At 52.7% G+C, this 24,554-nt stretch overlaps 8 protein-coding genes across 8 annotated transcripts; 5 read left to right on the forward strand and 3 right to left on the reverse strand.

The window, feature by feature from the left end:
• Positions 1 to 105: 105 nt before the first annotated feature.
• On the reverse strand, positions 106 to 3,394 carry CABS01_03810 (hydantoinase; the record flags this gene model as incomplete). The annotated part of the gene is made up of 5 exons (XM_060537182.1): positions 106 to 582; positions 714 to 917; positions 975 to 1,051; positions 1,109 to 1,212; positions 1,263 to 3,394. 5 exons carry the CDS (start codon positions 3,392 to 3,394, stop codon positions 106 to 108), a joined length of 2,994 nt encoding a protein of 997 aa, XP_060391440.1.
• A 665-nt stretch (positions 3,395 to 4,059) lies between these two features.
• CABS01_03811 (uncharacterized protein) lies at positions 4,060 to 6,185 on the forward strand (the record flags this gene model as incomplete). The annotated part of the gene is made up of 7 exons (XM_060537183.1): positions 4,060 to 4,116; positions 4,212 to 4,278; positions 4,331 to 4,417; positions 4,471 to 4,542; positions 4,599 to 4,635; positions 4,820 to 5,798; positions 5,853 to 6,185. 7 exons carry the CDS (start codon positions 4,060 to 4,062, stop codon positions 6,183 to 6,185), a joined length of 1,632 nt encoding a protein of 543 aa, XP_060391441.1.
• Positions 6,186 to 7,117: 932 nt separating this feature from the next.
• On the forward strand, positions 7,118 to 8,888 carry CABS01_03812 (uncharacterized protein; the record flags this gene model as incomplete). The annotated part of the gene is made up of 3 exons (XM_060537184.1): positions 7,118 to 8,031; positions 8,097 to 8,509; positions 8,587 to 8,888. 3 exons carry the CDS (start codon positions 7,118 to 7,120, stop codon positions 8,886 to 8,888), a joined length of 1,629 nt encoding a protein of 542 aa, XP_060391442.1.
• Positions 8,889 to 9,003: 115 nt separating this feature from the next.
• Positions 9,004 to 10,623, reverse strand: CABS01_03813 (ATPase; the record flags this gene model as incomplete). Its single annotated transcript, XM_060537185.1, has 2 exons — positions 9,004 to 9,405; positions 9,463 to 10,623. 2 exons carry the CDS (start codon positions 10,621 to 10,623, stop codon positions 9,004 to 9,006), a joined length of 1,563 nt encoding a protein of 520 aa, XP_060391443.1.
• Positions 10,624 to 12,336: 1,713 nt separating this feature from the next.
• CABS01_03814 (uncharacterized protein) lies at positions 12,337 to 14,736 on the forward strand (the record flags this gene model as incomplete). The annotated part of the gene is made up of 6 exons (XM_060537186.1): positions 12,337 to 12,693; positions 12,753 to 13,000; positions 13,058 to 13,206; positions 13,438 to 13,778; positions 13,859 to 14,115; positions 14,172 to 14,736. 6 exons carry the CDS (start codon positions 12,337 to 12,339, stop codon positions 14,734 to 14,736), a joined length of 1,917 nt encoding a protein of 638 aa, XP_060391444.1.
• An 823-nt stretch (positions 14,737 to 15,559) lies between these two features.
• Positions 15,560 to 16,997, forward strand: CABS01_03815 (TRAF-type zinc finger; the record flags this gene model as incomplete). Its single annotated transcript, XM_060537187.1, has 2 exons — positions 15,560 to 15,668; positions 15,733 to 16,997. 2 exons carry the CDS (start codon positions 15,560 to 15,562, stop codon positions 16,995 to 16,997), a joined length of 1,374 nt encoding a protein of 457 aa, XP_060391445.1.
• Positions 16,998 to 18,305: 1,308 nt separating this feature from the next.
• On the forward strand, positions 18,306 to 22,051 carry CABS01_03816 (ubiquitin elongating factor core; the record flags this gene model as incomplete). Its single annotated transcript, XM_060537188.1, has 5 exons — positions 18,306 to 18,365; positions 18,684 to 19,354; positions 19,403 to 19,607; positions 19,693 to 21,095; positions 21,157 to 22,051. 5 exons carry the CDS (start codon positions 18,306 to 18,308, stop codon positions 22,049 to 22,051), a joined length of 3,234 nt encoding a protein of 1,077 aa, XP_060391446.1.
• A 1,695-nt stretch (positions 22,052 to 23,746) lies between these two features.
• On the reverse strand, positions 23,747 to 23,992 carry CABS01_03817 (uncharacterized protein; the record flags this gene model as incomplete). Its single annotated transcript, XM_060537189.1, has 1 exon — positions 23,747 to 23,992. One exon carries the CDS (start codon positions 23,990 to 23,992, stop codon positions 23,747 to 23,749), a length of 246 nt encoding a protein of 81 aa, XP_060391447.1.
• Positions 23,993 to 24,554: the final 562 nt, after the last annotated feature.

Raw genomic sequence — 24,554 nt, forward strand, 5'->3', positions numbered from 1 at the left:
ATCATGCTATTCGTGAAATTGACCTTGATCCTAATTTCTGTGTCGCAATGACTGGTTGTGAACCCGTGCCATGAGAACCTTCCACGGATAACGTGTCGTAATCTCCTACACCTCGTACTCCTCAATGACACTCCTGGGCTCGGTATACTCTCCAACCCCAACGAATGGCATGCTCAGCCCAAAGGCTTGAGGGCCTCCCACGGGCATACCTTTCTCTGTCTTCCAGAGAGGGTGAGCAGGTAGCGCGATAACATTCACACGCAAGCCGTAGCGGAGATCCTGAGACCCGATAGCCTCCCCATCTTGGCCTAGAATCGAGATCAGATCCGGCACGGTACACAACACCTCATGCTGGCCGCCCTCTGAACCCTCTTCATCTGTGAGAGCAGCGTAAAGGTACTCATTCTGAAACGGGATGAGTATATGCCGATCTGGAAGCGATGTGTTCTTTGTGTCGGAGTCTTTCTCTTCGTCTGCAAGGGGGGCAATGAGGACGCTGCCCATCGTGTAGCCACCACCCACATAGCGCCTTACATCGATGATCTTGCCTGTAAAAAGAAGCTTCCCGGCACATACTTCGAACTGAGAGCAGATCAGACAAAAATATTCGGAACAGCATCATGGGAAACAGTAGCAGGAGAGACTCCTCCTGGTTCTTCAGGGGTAGTCTCTACTCAGAGCCAAACGGTGCGTATGACAATGTAGGTACTCACGATAGCATTGACATAGTCAGACTTCCTCTTTCGCGCCATATGTACCGCCCGACCTAGATACCAGGCTTGCGATAGAGTGTTGGGGACGCCGTGGGACTTTATGGCCGAGCCGGGAAGCGGCCTGGCGCAAACGGCGCATCCGAGGCCGAGCTCAATTGCTGCTGTGCGCAGGAATCGCTCCAGGCGAATTGGCGTGTCGGAACTCTATGTTTGAACCGAGTCAGCGTGAAAAGATGGCTGTACTCGAAAGCGAGTACCTACCATCACAATGGAAACGTTGCCCCTTGCGTCGGAGAGCGCACAGGGGGTCAACGGGTGACCATAGACGCTCAGTGTAGCTGTTCAAGACACTTTGTTAGCTGGCCATGGCTCGTCTATCGACTTCCATTAGTTACCTTGATACATGGTTGGGTATGCTCTTCCCATCGCGTCGCCATCAATGACCGGTATGTCATAGTGTACGCCGGTTGGGAAAACACTGAGCCCATTGCCTCCGCCACTACCCTCTGTCAGTCAACATGCTTAAGCGACCTTGGACTTTTGACTCACATCTCGTCGATGAAAACTCCATGAAGGGGTACATTGCCCAAGATCTTTCTCACGGCATCGATGCCGCTGGGGATCTCTGAGCCACCAGCAATTCTCTCGTTGATGACGCTCGGAGTGCCATACCAGGAGCCGAAGCATACCATGTCAGTGTCGGCGAGGGACGAAGGTGATATAATTCTCATCTTGCCAGGCTCGCTATTGCGTAGGACATACAAGCTTTTCAAGAATTCGTGGTGGGTTGGACCTCCACCCCCAGTTCCTAGCACACCACAGCCCGTTGAAATCATTTCCAGATCTACCTCTGAGACATACCAGACCCCTGCTTGGACGTCTGGCCGGTAGGTCTCGAGATCTACCCGCAGGGAAGGCTTGGTGGTTGGCTCTAGAGCGTCCGGAACACTCTCTTTTGGCGCCTCGGCCTCCTCATCTTCTTCTTCGACTGGCGTCATGCTCTCGAACAGGAAATTGGGATCCTCCGGAACACTCAGTTTGCCGACAGCTCTGACCTGTATCCTCATGGCGCCATTATCGACGTATTGAAGCGGCATCTTGTTGACCTCGACAACGCGGACGTCTGCAGAAGCTGCGCCCTTTTGGACGGCCAGGTCGATAGCTTGTTGACATGTTGCTGCAACGACTGCTTTCTCGTCCCTACCTTCAAGGATCTCAATCACGTCGACTTCACCAGAGACTTTGCCAATAGCCGCGCCAACCGCATTGGCAGCGCCTTGGTGGATAGGCTGGATACACTTCTCGACGCCTTCGAGGTTGTCTGTGACGAGAAGAGCACCCCCTCCCACCAGAAGGACGTGTACAGGGGCTGCGAAAACCTTCATCTGCTCAATAACACCTTCCAGCATCTTTTTAATCTTCTGACGCGCGTCGTTAATGGTTGAGCTTGTGATGTCTTTGATGAGGCTCGCGTCTCCCAGCTTCGCGTTCCCAGAAGCCACCACAACATCCGTTGCTGTTAGTGTCGGACCGCCAAAGATCCTTGCCTGCTCAGTAAGGAAGTGCCCAACTGACCCTGGGCCGACTGTAACACCCCCTAATTCGGAGTTCATCTTGACTTTGCTGCCGCCACCGAGCCCAATGGAAACGACCTCGGGCATTGAGAATGCTGTTCTCACGCCCCCAACTTCCACGAACCCAGGCGCTTGTCGAGGGAATCCAGACGGCAGCAACGCGCATACGTCTGTGGTTGTGCCGCCGATGTCAACGACGAGCACTTGAGGCTCCACTTCCTTTTTGCCCGAGGTATCGGTAGAACCTCTGGTTGTCGTCTTTGCTTGATCCAGTCCGGCGAGAAAAGCCGCTCCAGTCATGCTATTTGTCGGACCGCTGGCGAAGGTCTTGATGGGGAACTCGGCTGCCGTATCAGCATCGATCAGTGTGCCATCATTTTGGGACAGATAAAGCGGACACGCCAGCTTTAGCTTCGTCATTGCGATCCTGAAACCTCGGGTGACCTTGCGCGCTGTTCTGAGAATTGCGGCATTGAGGATTGTCGCGTTCTCTCGCTCCAATAGGCCAGGTGGACCTATGTCATGGGAGCAAACCACATCGAGACCCGGCACTTCTTCCAGCATGATTCTTTTACAAGTCTCTTCATGCGTACCGGAGTGATCCAGCGGTGAAAAGATACCGACTAGGGCAACTGATCTCACCCTAGACGCGACGATGTCCCTGGCCGCCTGGCGAATCTGCTCATGATCGAGCGGCGCAATCTCCCGACCATCGATCTCAAGCCCCCCATCGAGATAGTAGACACCACCATCTAGAATACGATGAAGACCAGAGGGGAAGTCCGAAAATGGGGGAATTTGTCTTGTAAATGGCCCACAGAGACGGACGACAGCGACCTTGCTAAGCCGTCGCGTGTCAGCCTCAACAAGGGCGTTGATGAAGTGCGTTGTGCCTATTGTCACACTCAGGACTCGCTTCTGATCGATTTCTGAGCTCTGAATGACAGCGTGGATTGCTGCTTCTATGCCTGTGGTAATGTCTGGTGTAGTTGAGGCCTTGTGGGAAGCCAGGACACCGCGGCCGGGCGTGTCTGAGGCCGTAATGTCAAGGATAGCGGCGTCGGTGTTCGTGCCACCTACGTCGACACCTATGCGGTAAAGTCCCATGATTGATGAACTCACGTATGGTGTTGAAGGTGAGGAGTGAGGTCGAAGGGCGATATACGTTGTGGTTGCGTCCGGTAATAAACTACTTGCTCTGTCTACCTCTTCTTATGGTGGATGGCGGATGGCAAAGCTCTTAACAAAGGAGGTTACCTAAGCTAAGGCAGACTCAGCCAACCAAGACCTTGATAAGAAGTTGGCCGACAACAGCACCGACGAAGTTTCCAATGGTCGAAGAGTCTAGGTCAACTACTAGCGTCCGTGTAAGTTGTGGCACTCAGTCGTCAGGAGCCCCGCCTGAGGGGTTCACGACCTCCAAGTTGGCCGATCGATCGGCCAACTTCAGCCTGGACAGGGGTCATCCCCAGCCGGGGTCCTTTGCTCCTCCCCCTACGTTGAGATAACACCCGCTAGAATTTCCGGAAGCGCCTTAGAGAGTGATAAGTATCCTTGTTAGCGCAACGTGGGATGACTGAAGAGTGCCAAGATAACACCACCATAGACCGACATTTATATCTTCAACGGAACTCCTCTTCAAATCATGCATGTCTCGTGCCGCACTCATGCCCGAAGCGAAGGACTCGAACAGACAAGGTCCCTTTCGTCCACAACTCTTTGCAATATTGTTCCATTTGCTTGCTCCACAATAGCCAACATCAAAGGAAACAATGGGGTTGCAAGCCGCCTTCCAGCGGGTGGAACTCCCCTATGTTTCCCGCTGGATCGTACGTAAACTCGGCCCACCCCCGCACATCGTTCATGTGGCCGGCTTTCAGAGGTGGATTGCTAGTCAAGACAACACTAACGCAATAATTGACAGAACGATGACATTCGACCCATTGAGGCTCAAAGACGTACCTGGGGCTTCTTGACGTTTCACAACTTTTGTGCGTGAAGGCTTGTTTGTACTAGGTCCTCATTGTGCTGACTGATTCCAAGGGCTCTTGGTCAACTGCAATATCACCACCTACTTGACTGGCAGTGCCCTCATCCCTCTAGGTCTAGCTTGGTGGCAGGCCTTCATATGTGAGTCTGATCCCTCTTTCGCTTTTTCTCAGGTCTGTTTAACGTGTTTCAAGGTATCATTCTTGGCAATCTTATTGCCACCGCCGTCGTGATTATCAACTCACTGCCGGGCAGCTACTATCACAGTACGTTTACAAAGTCCAATTTGCGGCAGACTTCCTTGGTTGCTAAGTCTACCTAGTTGGCTTTCCTGTGTTCAGTCGAGCGGTATGGGGTATGTGGGGATCACAATTCGTCATCTGGAATCGCATCTTTCTGTCCCTTGGTAAGTTTCCCTACTCCCATACAACCACGTTACATAACGGACCATAAACTCATTCTGCCTGTCTCAAGTCTGGTTCGTAGGACCCTTTATATCAACATTGCCGGCATGTTGACCTGTACTAACACACTATAACACAGGTATGGTTTCACTGCCTGGGTGGGAGGAGAGTGCATCTACGTGATCCTTCTTTCCTGGGACCCAAGGCTTGAATCCCACATTCCCAATGGCATGCCAGCAGACACGGGTATGACAACTGCGCAATTTGTCTCGTACATCATCTTCAGCGTCATTTCTCTCCCAGTAATCTGGATCCGCCCGCACCGTCTCGAGAAATTCTTCCACTTTGCCTGCTCCATCACTCTTGTCTTTTTCATCGTACTCCTTATCTGGGCTCTCGCAACTATGGGATCCTCGGGCTTCGGAGATACCATTACCTCAGGATCTGCCCTACCTAACACAGGAGGACCAGACAGTGTGGCTTGGTTGATGATCTACGGCATCGTCTCAACAATCGGTTCCATCGCGGCGGGCATTCTGAACCAGAACGACTATTCTCGATTCGCTACACAACCTAAGCATGCCATCGTAGGCCAAGCTATCTCGTTCCCTTTCTATAGTATCTTCAGCTCTCTGATCGGCATCCTCGTCACTGCAGCGACCCAGGAGCGATTTGGTGGCGAGGCCATCTGGAACCCGCCTACGCTCTTTGCTCAGCTGCTGGCCCAGGACGAAACAGCCGGAACGAGGGCAGCATGCTTCTTTGCGGGTCTCTGTCTCGTTATATCCCAGATCGGAGTCAATGTCCCTGGAAACGCGCTTGCTGGCGGCTTTGACCTGGCTGCGACATTTCCCAAGTACCTGAACATCCGTCGTGGCGCCTACATCACCGCGATTTTCAGCGTCGTCGTCAACCCGTGGCGTCTCGTCAACACTGCAACAATCTTCCTCACTGTCCTTTCAAGTTATAGTGTCTTCTTGGCTCCGATGACGGGATTGATGATATCTAGCTACTTGATTGTTAATAAGAGCAAGGTGAACGTGGACCACTTGTACCGCGGCGATTCGGGGAGCATCTACTGGTTCTCCTACGGTTTCAACTGGCGAGCCCCAGTGGCAGTGAGTTACCTTCCATCTTTATTGAAACAGAATCACTGTTGACTCGCAGTTCAGTGGCTTGTTGGTGTTGTGCCCTGCATGCCAGGCTTCATTGCCGCCGTCGACACGTCCGCAACTGTTAGTGAGGGCGCCACGGAGCTGTACTCCATGTCGTATATCTATGGGCTTCTTTCGAGCGGCTTGGTGTACGCGTTACTGCATTGGCTTTTCCCGGCGAGAAGTCTGAATGCCTTTGTCAAAGATGCGCCCTCAGCGCGTGAACTTCAAGGAATGCAACAGAGCAAGTGGGACGTGACGCTGGCCGAGACTCCTGAACTTCTTGAAGTGCTTTCTGGGCCTGGAGCCAAGACAGCAAACTCCGCCACACCCTTCAAAGAAGATGTATAGATGCTAGAATTCATATACACAATTTTCGTACCTGCCATAATCTTCTCAACTACCTACGTCTACCTCTGTTCCCATCACTGCTGTAATTCTTATCAAGCTATCTTAACCCGGCATAGTCTTTGAAACACGCACTTAGAGCTTCATAAGGATGAGAATGCGAGACTTATCATGAGATTAATCGTGCTTAAAGCGATGGCAAGAATGAGGTTCGCAGTTATAATATGAGAAAGGGGGTTAAACCCTTGTGAAGTGTTGACCGGCGGAGCATGTTACCACCCCTCCCTAGCGTCGCAGTGACAGGTCCCGCATGTAAGCCACTAACATTGATGACCAAAATGCGGACAGGCGGTATCGGCATCGGCCAACTGCATCGGCCAACTTCCCTCACACAATACCACCACCGTCGGCCAACCTTATCACGAACGCTTGATGGAATCGAAATTTTGATCGACACCATGCCTAAAGATACTAAAAAGTCTCCCCAAAGACGCAGGTTCAAAGTGCCGAGCGAGTTCGGCCAGGCAAGACAATCAAGAAGCCGAAAGAACCGCCCTTGTGACGCGTGCCGTAAGAGAAAGACGGCGTGTGTTATCACGTCTACACCACCTTGTAAGTCGTGTGGGTTCCCAGGTTGACGTGTCTTGAGGATGCATGACTGATGAGGTGCAGGTCTTTTCTGCAAGGGGCGAGGCATAGAATGCAAGTCATCGGCTTCGGATAGTGTTGCCTCCAGTTCGGCTCTATCTGCATCCCTGTTCGCATCCGCACCCGCCCCTCAAGATGCTGCGCAAGATGGGCCTTCCAGTAACTCGGAGTCTCCGAGAATAGCGTCAAACAACATACGCTCTTCGGCTCGTAGTGATTCAATCAAAGTGATCCCAGCAACCTGCCTGCAGACACTAGAAGACAATGAAAATAGGACAGCACACAGCATGGGCCCGGCAGCCGAACAAGACACTCACTTCCTCGCCTCCTTCCGCTCAGACGTTCTCAGCGGGCCCAATCAGATTGACGCAGAATTCATTCAGGTACACGAAGGGAGCGGATATCCGTGGGATCCGCCGGTTCACTTCTGTCTCTTGCAAGACGAGTTTACAGCCCACGACAACAAAGCCCGGGAAGAAGCTTCTCGTGCGATAGAGGAAATGGTTGAGCCTCACGGTCCTACGCTCGTACGCCTGTATTTCAGACACATTCATCCAGTGCTGCCTGTTCTATTCAAGGTCAGGTTTCTGAACCAATACTCCGCAGACAAGACAAAGCTTCCTGCCTCCCTTCGAGGGGCAGTATACGCACTAGCCTCAGTCTTTTGGAAGTCTGAGCCGTCACTACAAGGTTCCCTTCATTTCCAACAGCATGAGCTCGCAGACCTAGCCACAGGCTCTTTGCAAAGAGAACTCGACTCGCCAAATTTAGCCAAGCTTCAAGCATCCCTGCTCCTCCTCCACATGACGCCCAACAGGACAGACAGTATCGCGCACCCCAAAACCTGGACATCGACAGCGCAGGCCGTAGCCGCTGCCCAGATGATTGGACTGCACCAGGACGCTGAGAAGTGGAATCTCCCATCATGGGAAAAGAGGCTGCGGAGGAAGCTTTGGTGGGCTACGTATATGACTGACGTGTGGTCGGCAGTGTGCCACGGAAACCCGCCACATATCTATGCTGCTTCTTTTAACACGTCACCCGTCACTATGGACGATCTGCGATCCGATGAGAGCGTTCCTGAGGACTTGCGATCACTGGTCTATTCGTGCAATGTAGGATTTGATATTGCTTCTGGAGCGCGGTTTCTGGAGTTGGTAAGGATAAGTCAGACCTTGCGAGAGGCAATGGACTGCAGTTTGTAAGTGCCTTCTGTTCCTGAAACCTCTTTTGACTCCGAAGATGGAGGACTGATAACTGGCTCAGTCAAATACCCAGGCTTGCGCCACCAGACTCACAGAAGATGGAAATGGAGAATCGAGGGCGTCTAGTCTCGCTCCAGGGAGAACTCCATAATTGGGCAACGATCCTGCCGCAATGTCTTACGATGCCTCATCTCGAAAAGACAATAGGTATTGTATCCAATAATGGTATGTTTTCAAAGGAAAGTCCCAGCGAAGATCTTGATCTGACGGGGGCAGCGCCCCTACATCTAGCGTATTACGCCCACTTGGCGCTTCTTTACCGTGCCCTCATGAATCCAGCTACCAAGGTTGCCAAGGCAATACCATCATCCAGCCTTCGCCTGTGGTTCGGCACGGCACTCTCAGACTTTGCTAGTTTCACGGACTTCATGAGTGAACTAACCCCTATGGACCTACGAGGCTTCTGGGGCTGCCGTACGTCTCCTTTCCGCTTCACCCAGACCTTTTCATAAAGTCGAGAGAATTTTTATTGACATCTAAGCCTTCCCTAGACGCCCGCTCTCAGCTCATACTCTGCGGCAACTTCATCATTTACCTGTTTGTGCTGGCAACTGAGCCTGGAGACATCACATCAGCCTTTAAGTTGCTGGAGAGCTTTCACGACACCTTGCAGCGGTTGAAAAGACACGTCGACTCAATCTCGGAATTACTTCTCCTTCCGGTCAGTCTTCGGATCGACTCCTTCTTTACCCAGGCAGCCGATCGACTACGTGGTGGGCCAGTTGCCGACAGTACAACTACTGCGATTTCGACTCCCGGAGCGGCGCCAATACCACTCATGAACAACCCCTAGGATTTGATTGGTCTTTTTTCCAAATCATTGCGAATTATGCTGTTATTGTACACTGCGATCATTGCAAAGCCATGTCCATTCTTATGCAACCCTGAGATACCAATCGAGCCAGAATCTAGTTCTTCTCCTCCATACCGTCCCTCAAAATCTCAATCTGCTTCTTGATCTCGACCCACAACGTCAGCTTCTTCAAGTCGCCGTCATCCTCAGCGTCATCGATAACGCCAAGCCAGTCATCCTCAAGCTGCTCCGTCAAAGCCTCAACGCTGTCTCGCTTCCTGCTACCGCGGTGGTCCGAGCGGCGCGCAATGGCAAGCAGGGCGGCCACAAAGGCCTCTTGAATGTAGGCAAAGCTAAACTTGTCCGTGATCTTGGCGATGGCCTCACAGAGCTGGTCGGGGAAGTCGATTTCTTTGTTGCTCTTGAGCTTGTTCTGCCAGAAGTGGCAGTAGGCGATGCGCTGCTCTAGGTTGGGGTCGGGGAAAAAGTATTTTCTGTCAAAGCGGGATGGGCGTTTCTGTTGCGTGTCAGTCTTCTCGAACTTGTATACACATTCGCGATAGGAATAACTTACAGAGATGCCTGGGTCGAGGCGGTCAAGGTGGTTGGTGCTGCCGATGATGAAAATTCCATCATTGGCCTTGAGGCCGTCCATCTCGTTCAGGAAATAGCTCCTCACGTCATCGGTGACAATGGTGTCGAGATCCTCTAGCACGAGGTAGCAGGGCGCATACTCCCTAGCCTTGCCGAAGATCTGCTGGATAGAGTACTCTGGCCCCATGAAGGACGCTAGCGTGCGCACGTAGAGAGTCGTGATGTCCTTCTGGAAAAGCATATTCATCGTGGCCTTGATGGAGATGGTCTTGCCATTGCCCGGCGGCCCATAGTAGATGAGACCGCGCTTCCACGGCACCTTGAGGTTTTGGTACGTCTCCTTTGAGTTGTAGAATGATAGGTGATCTTCGATGAGCGCCTTCTTCATGTCTTCATCCAGGATGACGTTCTCCCACGAAGCATCGCGGAAGCTCTTGAAGAGCTCGTGGCTCTTTTGCCAGTACCCCTGATCGAACACCCACACCTCTTCGTGGAGGTCGCTGCTCCACTTCCCTGCGGCCAGAACGAGCTGGTCGACGTGGTAGGTCTGCGGCGCGAGGACATAGTAGTTCTTGATCGGATACGGCATCACGCCGTCGCGTCCATCAACGAGGTAGACGATGAACTCATGGCCCTGCCATTTGTACAGGTACTTGCCGAAATTCGTAATCGTAGCCAGACCGCCGAGATTGCCGTCCATGCGCCGGGAGGGCGGCAGGTACAGCAGCCATTCGAGGGATGAGGGCAGGTTATTGCCATCCTTGTCATCAATAACCTCGAACGTGGCGTGGCCGCCTTGAGCGTAGGCGAGAAGGTTGCAGCCGTTGCCGTAGCCGAGGGATTCAGGAACGACGACCAGCTCGAGGTGGGGGTACTGTTCCTTGAGGGCTTTCGAGATGAGGGCGTCGGTGTTGACGCGTTTGGCGCTTGAGTGTTTGAAGAACTCCTTCGTGACGGCGTCGCTGGGGCCAGGTTCTGAGGAACGGGTGTTGACGTTGACGCGGGTGCTGCTGGTGCTGTTGCTTGCGCCAGGCTGGGGCTGGGGGTGGGGCCGACGGGGGATCGTGGTCGGGTTGTAGGACGGGTGCTGGAAGGCATCCTGGCTCCAGATATCGTGGGGAGGCATAGGGAATGGAGGCATCTTGTCACTTAGCCGTCCGGCGTCCGATGAGCTGCGACGGGTGGTTTGTGTTTTGTGGGATGTGACGAAGGTACGGATGGGAGATCCGAGGAAGCTGTTGGAGATCGAAAGTTGGGGTGAGACGAAGGGGTTGGAGAGCTGAAGGGAGCTAAGATAAGCTCAGCTGCGGAGCTGCGGGGGAGGGGGTCACTTGTTGTTCGCCTCAGGTTGGAGCTGATGAGTTGTACAGCGAGTACATACAGACTATGCGTATGGAGGAAGACAAACACAGGTCGTTAACTTGTTGCCTAGAGGTGTTCGTAACCGGCGGAACGTCTGGGCCGGGCGAGCTGGTCTTGCTGGGTGCCGTTTGGGGAAGATGTCTGGCTGTACCACCGGCCCTGTGGTGGGATGACGTTGTACCATTCGTCCATTCGTTCATACGGGGCAAACAGCCAGGGGGAGCTGCTGCGCCACCGTTCGTGTTCGTCAACAAGGGTATCCCGGGCGTCGCGGGGTGTCACAAGCAGCTTGGCGCCTGGAACCGGCCGATGGGGAGCTTCATCGTTGTGCTCTATCTAATCTACCACTCTCCCTAGCCTATTGCTGCTAAATTCAATCCAACATCGGCGATATTAGTCTTAAGGCGCAAAACACTCGAGTGTTGGCAAATGACGTGGGAAAGAGTAACATGTACCAGTAACCGAACTAAGGAAGGGTAAGTCAGCCTCGATCGTGTAATTCGCAAGGCGTCAATCAAGGTGTGACGAAACTTATAGACCACAAGGTACACAAGCCTATGCCTAGTCCTCATTGGCTCGAAAACAGACTGTTCTTGGAAGAGCCAACTCCATTAGACACAGGACAAGTATAACTAACTACTTCTCTTCTCTCTAAAAGTAACTATGATTAGGTAGTCACAGACTATTACCGGTTTCCTTCGCGTTCGCCCTCAATCGAGGCGTTTTGTGCATAAGAGAAAGACACTAGTAGATAGCACGGTATAGCAAGGTTCACCCCAAGACTGATTATTTGTTTTTTCCTCTAGCAAGGAGGGTTACTGCCTCTAGGATCAGGGCTACATGTTTCCCCTCAATGCCGGTGCAGTCCGAAGAAATGCTATTGCTCCTTCGAATCGTCTAGTTTCACAGCATAGGTAAGGTAAGCACTAATGAATTCCTCGAGGGATACAACGGTGGGATGGCTGAGCGTACAGCAGACACTCGTCAGATACATCGGCCTTTTCGTCCTATCAATGCACTGCTTTGGGGCACATCATGTGTCAGGGTATCATCACGGACACCGTCCCTATGCAACCGCAAGCCAAGTGTACGCCATTTCTGCAATTATTGAAATTCTGCTCAATTGGTTGGAGGCACTATAGCAGAATGCTGCACTTCTCCAAGAAATCCCGCATTGCCTTATGGCCTACGCATCAACCTTTCTTACCACAAAGGAATCATCTTACGGCCTTCCCCAAGCCTCGTTGGCATCCACATATCCCGGTTACTCTTTCGAAGATGCCGGTCAACATGACCTGCAGGTTGCTGCGAGAAAGTCCGTGGTACTCAGAGAGCACACATGTATACTCGAGGTTTCATCCTCTATGGAAGGATGTCACATGAGAAATATCATAAAACCCCTCCCGCTGCCATGCCTCGGGTTGCAAGCTTAATGTGAAAACCTCAACGAGAACCACGGTCCAGCAGGCGAAAGCAAACGGTGGTAAACGCCATGATGGAGCTACCAGATAACCCTCCAAAGGTCGACATCAGGAGGGATATTTACGAGACGCTCCCTAATACGGCAGAATTAATAAACAACTGGGACATGATCAAGGCCGAGGAGATCGCAAACGACGTGGTATCGTGCCTCTCAAAAGCTCTTCAGCAGCGCCAGCACCATGCCATCGAAGCCCTCTTCGCCGAACCATCCTGTCATTGGAAAGATACACTATCTTTCACAGCTCACATCAGAACTTTCAATGGCAAAGGTGCCATTGCATCGGCTTTACTGGAACTCTTCGCGCTTCGCGAGGCCCAAGGCTTTCAGTTTCAGAAGGCGCAGGTTTTGTCGGCCACCAGTGAACTTGTCAGTACAGGGAAACAACCTTTGGTGTTTTAGCCCGGTGCTGATTTACCCTCCTCTAGAAATGGCTCGACTGTGATTTCAGCTTCATGACTGGATCTCCCAAGGCTTCCTGTCGAGGAAAGATGATGCTCATTCCTAGCGGCCGTGACTCGGGCGACAACGAATGGAAGATTTGGTCCATGAGTACATACCTTTCCGAGTACGAAGACTTCCCCGAGGATGAGGGTCTGCTCAGAGTCCCTTCGACTCCTGTGACGGACGACAGCCATATCTCTACGAGTGTGCTGGTTGTCGGTGGGGGCAACGGGTGAGTCCCCAAGAGCCTACTTAATCTGTTACCTGCATTTAACAAACACTCCTGTAGAGGTTTGATCCTGGCCGCTCGATTGAAGGCCCTGGACATCGACTACGTCGTGATCGACCGGAATGCAAGGGTAGGGGATAATTGGGCGACGAGATACGACTGCATGCGTTTCCACGTCTACAAGTCATTCTGCGAGACACCGTACATTCGTAAGTAATATCAAGCTCGTAGAGACAAAAAATTTGTATCTTATAGTCATTCAAACACCGGCGGACGTATCGGATAAGGATGGGACGAAGGAGGCAAGACCGTAACCCTAACCCTAGGGCGATTCTCGGCGCTTCGTCGCCTTCTTACGCCAACGAGAAATCTCCTTACTCAAATCTCGTGGTCCGAATCAGTGAAGGGACTCTTGAATCATTACTAACAGTTTGGATTAGCGTATCCCCAGGCTTCTAATGACGGTCTCACACGAGACCAGCTAGCCGATCAAATGGTCGCTTTCGCAAAGGAATTCGACCTAGACCGTCGTGTTCTACACTGTACGACAATCGCCGCAACCCAGTACAATCAAGAGGACAAGACATGGAATATTGAGATACAGACGGGGGATCTTAGACGCACCCTATCCTGCAAATGCATGGTTCTCGCCACGGGCGGCGCGGGCTTCGCGGGACCCGCGCCCCTTCCAGATCTTCCGAGCAGGGAATCCTTCAAGGGCCCCAACATACACTCGGAATCGTATCGTAATGCTAGCGACCTAGTTGCAGCGGGGGCGAAGGTCAGTTCTGAAGGCGTCACCAAAATATGACAAACAACTCTACCTGTCATTTTGCTAATGCCTTTCTTGTCTCGGGGTAGTCCGTCGCCATTATCGGCTCTGGAAACACTGCATTCGATGTCTTGGTCGACTGCCACGACGCCGGTCTCAAGACTACCATGGTACAGCGATCAGAGACGTACGTCGTTCCCATGACGTACTTTGCTCACCCTATGGGCTTTGGGGTCTACGACATCCTGTCCCCTGACGACGCGGACGTGATTGTGAATGGAGGCCCTTTGGCCATCGGCGGGGCCCTCCTGGGCTTGGTGCATAGGATTCAGGCACAGGAAGAGCCGTATGTACAGCCCCAGGAATCGTAATCCTGCCCCCTTGCTGACCTTCACTATCCAGGGATCGATATGCAGAAGCTAGGAGAGCAGGGTTCCGCGTGCAAGACTCGCTGACTGGCGACCTGCTCGTGAACCTCATCGATCGTTGCGGAGGACACTTTGTAGACATGGGCAGCGGCATGGAGCTCATCACAACGAAAAAGGCCGGTGTTCGGTCCGGGATCGTGCCCAAGTCCTACACCGACAAAGGTCTGGTGCTATCCGATGGTAGTAATCTGCAGGCGGATGCCATAGTCTGGTGCATTGGCTTCGGCAACGTTGATGGCCGAAAGAACCTCCCAGATACCTTGGGAATCGGAGCCGAGGACATTGCAAGGCGTCTTGAGCCTACTTGGGGTGTGGACGCCCAGGGCGAGATTCGTGGGCTTTGGAAGAGGCACCCTGGAGTTGACAACCTCTGGATCTTTGCTGGTGGCACGGCTCAGCATCGATGGTTTTCAAAGGTGATTGCTTTGCAGATTAAGGGAGCTCTCGAGGGGATCCTGCCGGACGCCTACAGACGCACACCAGAGGCACCTGTTGGTAACGATTGGGAGCGCGGAGACACATGGGCTCCAAACCTGTAGATGAATGGATTCATTGGTAAGGCTAGTTATTTGAAGTCAGAAATGCTATTGAACACGAGTCCTGGTTTACAGACAAGGAATTTCTCCAGGCCTACCTTGTCAATGCCTGCCTAGGCTTTCACTCATTGAGCTAGATACCGTGTAAGTGCCGGCAAGCAGCGTAGGTCGAACTGTGGAGCCATGCAGTTCACGGCGCCAGTAGAATGAATGGGATTTTATCTTTGCGATGTTGGTTCGAGTTGAGATAGCCTCAATCGACGTCATCATCGGGAATGGGAATATGGGTATCTGCATTTCTCCATGTACGACACATCTTATTCATGACGAAAGAGAGGAATCGGCCAAAGCGAGCACATGCAATTTGGCAGACAATGCCATGTGCGGGGACTGTGTTCCTCAGCCGTGCGAAGCTTAGTCACACGGCGTTTTAGCTGCCGTTTCCTGAGCGTTATCGGCTTATCGGGGACGTGGACCCTCGGCTCGAGTCACGTCACCCTCCCACCTGTTGCCGAAAGCCTCCAGTGCTTCCCTCAGAGTCTATTTGGATTGGAGATTGGGCCTCAACTGGATCTCTTAAACCTCCACTTTCTTCACCCGCGCCTGATCCCCGGAGTATCGCCCTCTGCGCCACCAGACAATACCCACAACCGCAGCAAATTCCGTACCTCCGTCACCACCCGAACCACTTCACAAGGAAAACACCGCAGCTTGGCCCCCCTCCCTCAGCTGCTTTGGTCCCAAACATGGTCCTCCTAGACATCTCGTAATCCTCTCTGCTACACCGAGCGCGCCCCGACCGATAACGAGCGGAGAGTTTTGCACCATGTCGCATCAAGGCTTTCCCAACGAAGATGCGGCCATCACCCATCTCGTACACAACCTTGTCGAGAATGCTGTGCGCTCTGTCGAGGAAGTTCCAATCCCTTTGACGCGTGAGTTGATGGAAATCACCCGGATCTAGCTCCGGGTCCAATTAGCTAACACCTCGACAAACAGCACGAACTCCTACCCAGTGGCCCGTTGAAGAACTTGCGACCCGGGAGGCCCTGCGATACTCCATTAGCCCTAGTCACGTCAAGGATCTCCTCGACTTCTCCGCCCTCAACTACGTCGAAGAACCCGACGATAACCTACTCTGCCCAATCTGCAAGCTGCCCGTCATCACCCCGATCATTACGCCCTGCGACCATACCTTCTGTCTGGAATGTCTGAAGCGCCATGTTCACTCATCCGATACCTGTCCCATCGACAGGACGAGATTCCGAGCCAGGGACTGCAAGACGTCGAGGCTTTTGACGAATATCCTCGATAGCCTGGTAGTCGAATGCCCCAATACTGAGCGAGGGTGTGGCGAAAAGATGAAGCGCGACGAGGTCGTCAAGCACACAATCAGTTGCCGATACACGCTGCACGACTGCCCCGAGAAAACATGTGATAAGAGGGTGGAGCAATGGTTGGCTGTGTCCGGCAAGTGCTGGCACTTTGAGCAGACGTGCGAATACTGCGAGGAGAAGATGGAAGCGGCGTCGATGGCCGACCACATCAGCAAAGTGTGCCTGAAAAACACGACGGACTGTACCGAATGTGGAGAGACCATCAAGCTCTCCGAGTTGGGACAACATCGCGACGAACATTGCCCAGAAACCTCGGTCCCTTGCACATATCATGACTTTGGTTGCAAGCACGAGGCACTTCGCAAGACACTAGCGACTCATCAAGACGAGTGTATTTTCAGGGTGGTTGCTGTCGTTGGAGAAAAGGTCAAATCACAAGAGAAACAAATCGAAAAACTGCAAAAGCAGACGGAAGATCAGGAGCGACAAATCATGGCAATGAAGGACGAGCGGCGAGACTGCATCTCCTGGGACGACGTATTAAATCTCAACAACGTCCAAGGCGGACCAAAGTTCAAACCCACCGAGGCTGTCATGACTATTTACGAAGATATGGAACGTCGCATGGAGGAGCTCAAGAAAGAGTTTACGGACCTCGAGGGCCGTCAGACAGTGATGGTCCTGAACCAGGTCATGCCGATTAAGGATCAGATCACCGAGATCAGGAGCAACTTGGGCATTCTCAAGATGCACATGGCATGGCTCATGAACAAGAGCCGAGAGGAAGTCGAGCGCAGCCGGTTGGCCAACCGTAGCGTTGGTAGCACCAGCCGAACGAGGGGCAGCTCTGACAGCGATGGCGAGGCCACTACTCCGAGTACATCTCGGCGGCTGAGTGATGGGTCAAATGGCATCCCCCGCCTTTGAGACATCTCCCCTGGACTGGGCTTTGGTAACAATGCTCAGTCCTTGGGGCTTGGGGATCTTTGCATATACAAGTGAGATCGAGAGCAATCTTGGATGGTTGCGAGGGGTGAATCTTGGCTGATGCAAGATATGAGCAAGAACGGATGCAACGCATTCCGTTCTACTCACTTCACAGCTAAACCCCGACTTAGATGGGCTCCATACCTTCTCCAGACTTTAGTCTGACTGTACCACTAAAATTGTTGATTTGACTGGCGTTGGGGACAAACGGGGACCAAGGAACGAAACGCGAAATGGAAAGGCACGGAAATACCCTTGTGGTGGTCTGCAAGTTCAGCAAGACACCCAGTTACACGAAAGTAGTCTCGTATCTAGTCTAATTGACACAAGGAGGCAGCTTTGCAATGCTATCTCTACTGTCCCACGTGTGAAATAACTTATGCTCATTAACGTTCATCATGACCAAAGCTCAAGGTTTTGGTTAGCCCTTCAAATGAATCACGCACATGTATAGACCCCGTGTCCACATGTTTGGAGCAAACCTTAGAATGGTGGTTTCCCAGGGTTCCATCGCCACACCAATGACGTAGGTTTCACTCCGTTCATCTGAAGCCTCAGTAGCTTCATATTGAGGGAGAATTTCATCAAAATAAGGGTCTTAGGGGTCTTCTGAGCTCGATCGACCTTCGGTCTGTAGCGCAAAGGCAGTCTGTACTAGCTTCCATCCTGTGCTTTGTTGCTGTTCCTCTGGCGGCGTCCCCATATTGGTGACTACATAAGGATATCCCATAGCTTTTGATCCATAAGCTAAAGCATGCGATTCAGGCGGTCGGCAAGACACGAAAAAGCTACGTTTCATGAATCATTGATGCCTACCTTACTCTATACCTATCGTGTCGAATCTCTTGGAACCAAAAACCTGAGGTGAGCAGGAAAGCCTAAGCTTAGTAATTGGCCCCCATCCCCACGGCGGCGGACTTTGAGATTCTTGGTGGGTCTTTCCCCTTATTGGAGTCGGACTTAACAGCCTCAGGGACTCATCCGTGGCACCTCACAGGTCCGCTGTCGCCCCACAGTGACCGCCTGCCTGGCTTGCTCCCCCACCAACCTGGCCGTTCGTACCTTGCGCTTGCCCACCGACGCACTTAGGTACAGTACCTTCCTGACCTCAACTCGCGAGGCCCTGTACGTTAACGTCCAGCCAACCCACCATCAATCCGGGGACTTCAACCTTGCACCTTTGCCAGCCTCGATAGAAACGGATTGCTTCACTACGACCATCGCTTAAAAGCATCCATACCGCCCGCCATGGATCCAAACGAGGGCAACCAAGCGCCCGATGCGCCCGACGTCAAGAAGATGAACGATGTAAGAGCTGTCTGCCCCTCGTCCTCTCACCTTCCTCCTCCTAGTGCTCCTACTCTCGAACCTCATCGATTCCCACTCTGCCCTCACGCCTTATATAGACGTCCAGTCTGGCACGAACTGCTTTCGCCGGTCGCTCTCGCCTCTCCGCCGTTCTACTCGACCTATGCACACTATGACAATACGGATGATTGAGCAGAGAACCCATTGTGGCGAGCGCAATCGACAAACATGTCACCCGGAACACATGAAGGCAACGGCTGTCGGGATTTTGAGGTCATCATTTGAGCTCATAGAAAACAATCTGACCAGTCTGTTTAGATCCGACTCCGACGGCTCGCCAAGCTTGGCTCCTCGACAAGATCCCCCAAGCCGGAAGGAGAATCGTCAGCAGACGCCGAGACATCAAACTCCGCAACGAGCGAAGTCAAGGCTCCCAAGGCCCCGGCCAGCCCAACACCCTCATTTACACCGAAGCCTGCCGCCTCGAACCCCTTCAACCAGCTTGGTGTCAAGTCCGGTAGTGGTACATCTTCGCCAGCTGGATCGAACAACACCGAGAACCACAAGCGAATTGCTTCCGACCGCGCAGCTGCACCTGCTCCCGCAAAAAAGGCAAATGTGGAGGAGTCATTGGATGATTTTTCAGATCGAATCCTCAGCCATATTTTCCGGATCACAGTCGACCCAGAGAGAGTTGTCGATACCCACGGACACAAGCTTACCTTCCTGCCGGAAGCTAGCCAAGAGCTCCAAGAGAACGGATCGCCGCTTAAATTGACAACCTCCATCCTCGATAGTGCCTTGCTTGAGGCCGTCACTGCGATTCCCGCCGACAAGCCCCTTCTCGGCTACCTACTTCCCTCATTCAAACGCATCATCCGTACAAACATACTCAAAGAGACGGCAGAGAAGAGGGAGGCTCTGGAGGAGGCAAAGAGACTGTGTGTTAGCAACGCTTTGTTTGCGCTCACAATCCCGGATCTCTTTGGGTAAGTAGACCCATTCTGAGCATTCCAATCGCTTACAGGTGGTACTAGACGATCACGCCCTGAGAGTTTGGTCACCTACCTGCTCAAAGGACATGAGCAGGACGATGGAGTCTGCTTGGACTTCTTGCGGGAGGCAGTAAAGCGCTTTCCCGAGGATGAGCAATTCCCAGCTGCTTTTGCCACAGCCATGCACACACTCAGCATTAAGTTGTCGACTTTGTCCATGGAAGATGACTACAAGCCGTATATCAGCGTGAGTCTTTCTCGGCGACGCCAGTTTGCCTATCTCTCAGCCATTGCCCTAGTCTTTGGTACAAACAGAACTGACACTTGAATAGGCCTTGATGTCCTACACAAAGTTCCCTCCTCTGCTAAATGCACTGGCACAACATCCCAACTTCATGACCGCTCACAAGCTGGGATCCCATGTTGAAAAGGAGACGATCCTGGGACCCTTCTTCCGCATCTCTCCCTTGCAAACCGAGGTGACAATGACATACTTCCCGAACCCACGGGCCCTGAATCGCACCCAGGCTGCCCCATCCCAAGATGCTCTGCGGGCTATTCTTCGAGTCCATCAGGATGAGCTCTTCACGATCGCTAATGCCTTTATCCGAGCTGACACTGACACCCGGAGTCGGGTACTCGATTGGTTCGCCTCCGCTATCAACGGCAATCACAAGCGTAGAGCTCTCCAGGTTGACCCCAAAGAGGTGTCCTCAGATGGCTTCATGATGAACCTCACTGTCGTGTTGGACCGATTCTGCTCTCCCTTCATGGACACAACGTTCTCAAAGGTCGACAGGATCGAAGTGGAGTATTTCCGCCGCAACCCCCGTGTGGACATCAAGGAAGAGACCAAGCTCAATGCCGACCAATCGACGTCAGATGCATTCTACGGCACTCAGTCTCAGGGCAGCTCAAACTTCATTTCAGAGGTTTTTTTCTTGACTTTGGCTGCGCACCACTACGGCAGTGAGGCAACAAACTCGAAGCTCAAGGGTCTCGAAAGGGATATCAAGTGGTACGAAAAGCATTTGGCTGCCATGGAAGCTGAGCGGATTAAAGTCCAGAACCAGCCTCAGCAGCTTGCAATGTTTGAGTTGACACTCAAGCGCCACACTACGGTCTTGGAGAAGGCAATCGCAATGAAGTACGCGATCGAGGGTATCTTCCTTGACGAGAAGATGCAAGAACTGTCGCTTCGCTTCATGCGATACGTGGCCGTGTGGCTTCTTCGCCTTGCTAGCCAGTCCAGCTACACCCCCGACAAGGATCTTCAACTTCCCCTTCCTGCTCAGGCCCCTGAGGCTTTTGCGTGCCTGCCAGAGTATGCGCTTCAGGACGTGGTTGACAACTTCAAGTTTGTGTACCGCTACCTTCCTCAAATCATGCCGTCTGCTGTTGGCAGCGAGATGATTGCGCTCTGCATCGCCTTCTTGCGTTCGTCAGAGTACATCAAGAACCCGTACCTCAAGTCGTCCTTGGTCACATTGCTCTTCTCCGGCACCTGGCCATTCTCGCACTTTAAGAAGGGTGTCTTGGGAGATCAGCTCTACGGATCCAAGTTTGCAAACGATAACCTGTTGCATGCCCTCATGAAATTCTACATCGAAGCGGAGTCGACTGGTGTTAACACCCAGTTCTACGACAAGTTCAACATCAGATACGAGATCTTCCAGGTTATCAAGTGCGTTTGGGGCAATGATGTGTACAAGCAGCAGTTGACGAGAGAGAGCAAGTAAGTTTTGTCTGTTTCAGCTTCTAGCCAGGGTGCGGTATGGGTGACTAACAACTCGCAGGGTTAACAGACAATTCTTTGTTCAATTCGTCAACTTGCTGCTCAATGACGCGACCTATGTGCTTGACGAGGCACTGACAAAGTTCCCCAAGATCCATACGTTACAACAGGAGTTGGAGTTTGGCAACACGCTATCCACGCAAGATAGAGAGAAGAAGCAAGAGGAGTTGACAGCATTGGAGGGCCAGGCGGGCTCATACATGCAATTGGCCAATGAGACGCTGGCGATGATGAAGCTCTTTACATCTGCATTGACATCAGCATTTACAATGCCTGAAATTGTCCAGCGTCTGGCAAGCATGCTTAACTACAACCTGGAGACTCTTGCGGGACCCAAGATGGGTCAGCTCAAGGTAAACAATCCAACCAAATATCACTTCCAGCCAAGGGTTCTGCTGTCAGACTTCATCGACATCTACCTCAACTTGGGCTCATCGCAAGCGTTCATCGACGCTGTTGCCTCGGATGGTCGCTCGTATAAGCCCGAGGTCTTTGACAAGGCTAGATTCATCCTCTCAAAGCGCAGTATGAAGGAGGCCGTTGAACTCGAGCAGCTCGACACGTTGATGGCCAAGTTCCTCGAGTCGAAGCAGATTGCGGACCAGGCCGAGCTGGACCTTGGAGACATCCCGGCCGAATTCGAGGACCCGATTATGGGAGATTTGATGAAGGATCCCGTTATCCTGCCATCGAAGCATATTGTTGATCGGGGAACTATTGTGCAGCACTTGCTGTCGGATCCCAAGGATCCCTTTACGCGACAGCCGATGACGGTGGATGATGCCATCCCGCACACTGAGCTGAAGGAGAAGATTCAGAAGTGGAGGGAGGAGAAGATTGCGGCGGCCAAGGCCAGGGCAACGGGCGGCGATGCGATGGATACAACGGAAGGCTGATGAACGGGACACGGCACCATGATCAGGACTGGAAGGCAAAGGGGCATTGGCATTCTCGTTGATTAGACGTTCAGGTCCTCCTCTCCAAGGACGGGGACACAGGCAGGCACAGGCAGATGGTAGGCCTGGGATAGACGCATAGCACGTCTCTGGAAAGCGAACGCTGAGAATGAAAGCGTCTGATGCTGCGGATAGCATAGGCTTAGATACAGCGAGACATCAGGTATATGTGACAGCGAAACCAAATCAGCTCTCGAATCAGGCAGAATCCTGCGGCCCAAAGTGATATTCAACATGCAACCGAAACTGCAGATGAATAGCCCAGACACCTTAGGCCAACCCGGCGTTACCGGAAGTTGAAGACGAAGCAGTTTTCAGTAAAGTGAGCAAACAGGAAGCTGGGGAATTCGAGGGTGAGATGAGCGAACGGAGGAATTGAAGCCGTGGAGGGCCCGGGCCGAAAGGTCAATTTTGGGGCAACATGAGATCCAGGACTTGCTTCACCGGGCATGAGGGTATTACGAAGAAGTTAAAGAGAGGCGAGAATGATGCGTTGTACAGGTTGCTGTATTGGGGTACGTTTGCTGACCGTGTTCGGGGTGTCCTTCACCGAGATTACGAGAGGCGAGGTTTTGGAGTAAGGTAGCAAGCAGCTGGGTAAATCGTGAAGAGAAATTGAGGGATTACGGATTGCGGATGTGGGCAAAAACAAAAGTCGAACCACTCGTGCCGCTGTCGGATGGCGGCTGTCGTGTCCGGGATGGGTGAAGCTCAGCCACAGGGGAAATCGGGAGACGTGGGAGGGTGAGGCGGTGATGATGATCCATGGTCCGTGGGGGTGTTGTTCTTTAGTGGATACGGGGAATTTCTTCATTCGGACTATCAATCAGCAGGTCATGTTCGGTCTGGAACTTTTTTTTTGGGGGGGAGATGGCTTCTTGGCGGTTCGGGGTTTTAGGGGACCGGGTTTCTTGGGCGAGGAAATGAAATGGCATGTTGTCTTTCTCCCCGATGCTGGTATTGTTTGTTCTTGGGTGAAATTTGGCTGAGGTGATTTGGGGATGAACAGGCGGTCATGATGTCATTGGGCAACGGAGGGTAATTACCTACTCCGTTAGCGAGGCGCTGTTGATATCACCCGTCTGGCTCACTCCATGCTGAGGTGTTTGTTTACCCGTTCCATCCTTGACCTTCTCTATGTTTTCGCGTAGCTATGCTCCATTCTCCTATTCGTTTCTTACTCCGTTACGGTATCGATTTGTTTTACGTGAAGGTTCAGCAAAAGGAATAGACTGCCGTGACGCCGTCGGGGTCCAGGGCTGTGTTACGGTGCTAGGCATTGATATCCGAGCCGATTTACCCAGTGTCCACCAATCCCCCGGTTTTCAACATCTCCAATCACTGCCGTGAAACAAACAACGCATGAGTGAGCTGAAAGACCATCGACGGGATCTCGTCGATGAAGCGGATGCCAGTGGAGGGTGAGAGAATTGTAGCGGGCAATGGATGGATGTGCTTCAAGGTTCAGGTTCGTTGGACTCTGGACGGAGACCAGGGAGGGACCGCCCGCTGTGGCGGGAAGAACGGCACGGCTGACGATTGGGCGAAACGTGGGGCGGGCGAGGTTCGCTGGACCACTGGACCGCTGGTGAGTGTTCCTTGCTGGCTCACAGCTGGTGTGGGCCACCCGAAATGTCACCCGTGCCAAGCTTTGGGCGTAGCGTCGTTTTTGGGACTTGGGGATCCTTGGACACGCATGTGTGTGTGTGTCTGCTGTGACGCCTCGAGAGCCGAGACATGGGGAAAGGTGTTGTAGACTGTTGAATAGGAAGGATGAGAGACGTGGAAGAGCGACGGAGTGAACGGGAGTAAACGGAGATGAAGGGAGGCCGCCCTCGTACATACCTTACCTCGATTTAGAGACATTGGGCGCAGCTTCATATGGAAAACGCGTGCTTTTGGCAACAGAATGTCGCGGCAACATCCCAGAGTCATCCCGTTTCTGTTGGTACTGTAAGGTATTAGAACCTCAACTTCTTTTCTTGGCGGGTGCTGATTTGCGGATATTGTTCTCCTGCGCCCCTTTTTGCCCGAGTCTTTTTCACTTTGCTCGGGGATTTCCCTGGATGGCTCCGGGGGAACAAGGTGACGGCACATCGTCCCATCCTATCCGTACCTTACAACTAGGCAGATTCTTCACCGATCAGGGGGGAGGCCAGCGGTTAGACGTGTCTCGACTAAGCAGACTTGCAACTCTCTGTCGACACTGTAAGTACGGAGTACGCTACGCATGCGAGGTGAGGCACTGGAGGCGGCATGTACCGGGTTTACTCTCGAGTACCTGCCAAGGACTCTGTCCATGATGTATGTAGCTGCACCTTATGTAAGGCAGTACGTACCGTTCTACACCGTCTTGTGCCCCCCGCCATCCGTGCCGGCTTCAGGGCACCCCAAGTCGCGCGTCACGGTGTCACCCCACTTGCATCTGCCATTGGCCTTGGCC

This window comes from Colletotrichum abscissum (assembly GCF_030869225.1).
Source record: "Colletotrichum abscissum strain IMI 504890 chromosome Unknown Scaffold_7.1, whole genome shotgun sequence".
In the NCBI taxonomy this organism is placed as follows: domain Eukaryota; kingdom Fungi; phylum Ascomycota; class Sordariomycetes; order Glomerellales; family Glomerellaceae; genus Colletotrichum; species Colletotrichum abscissum.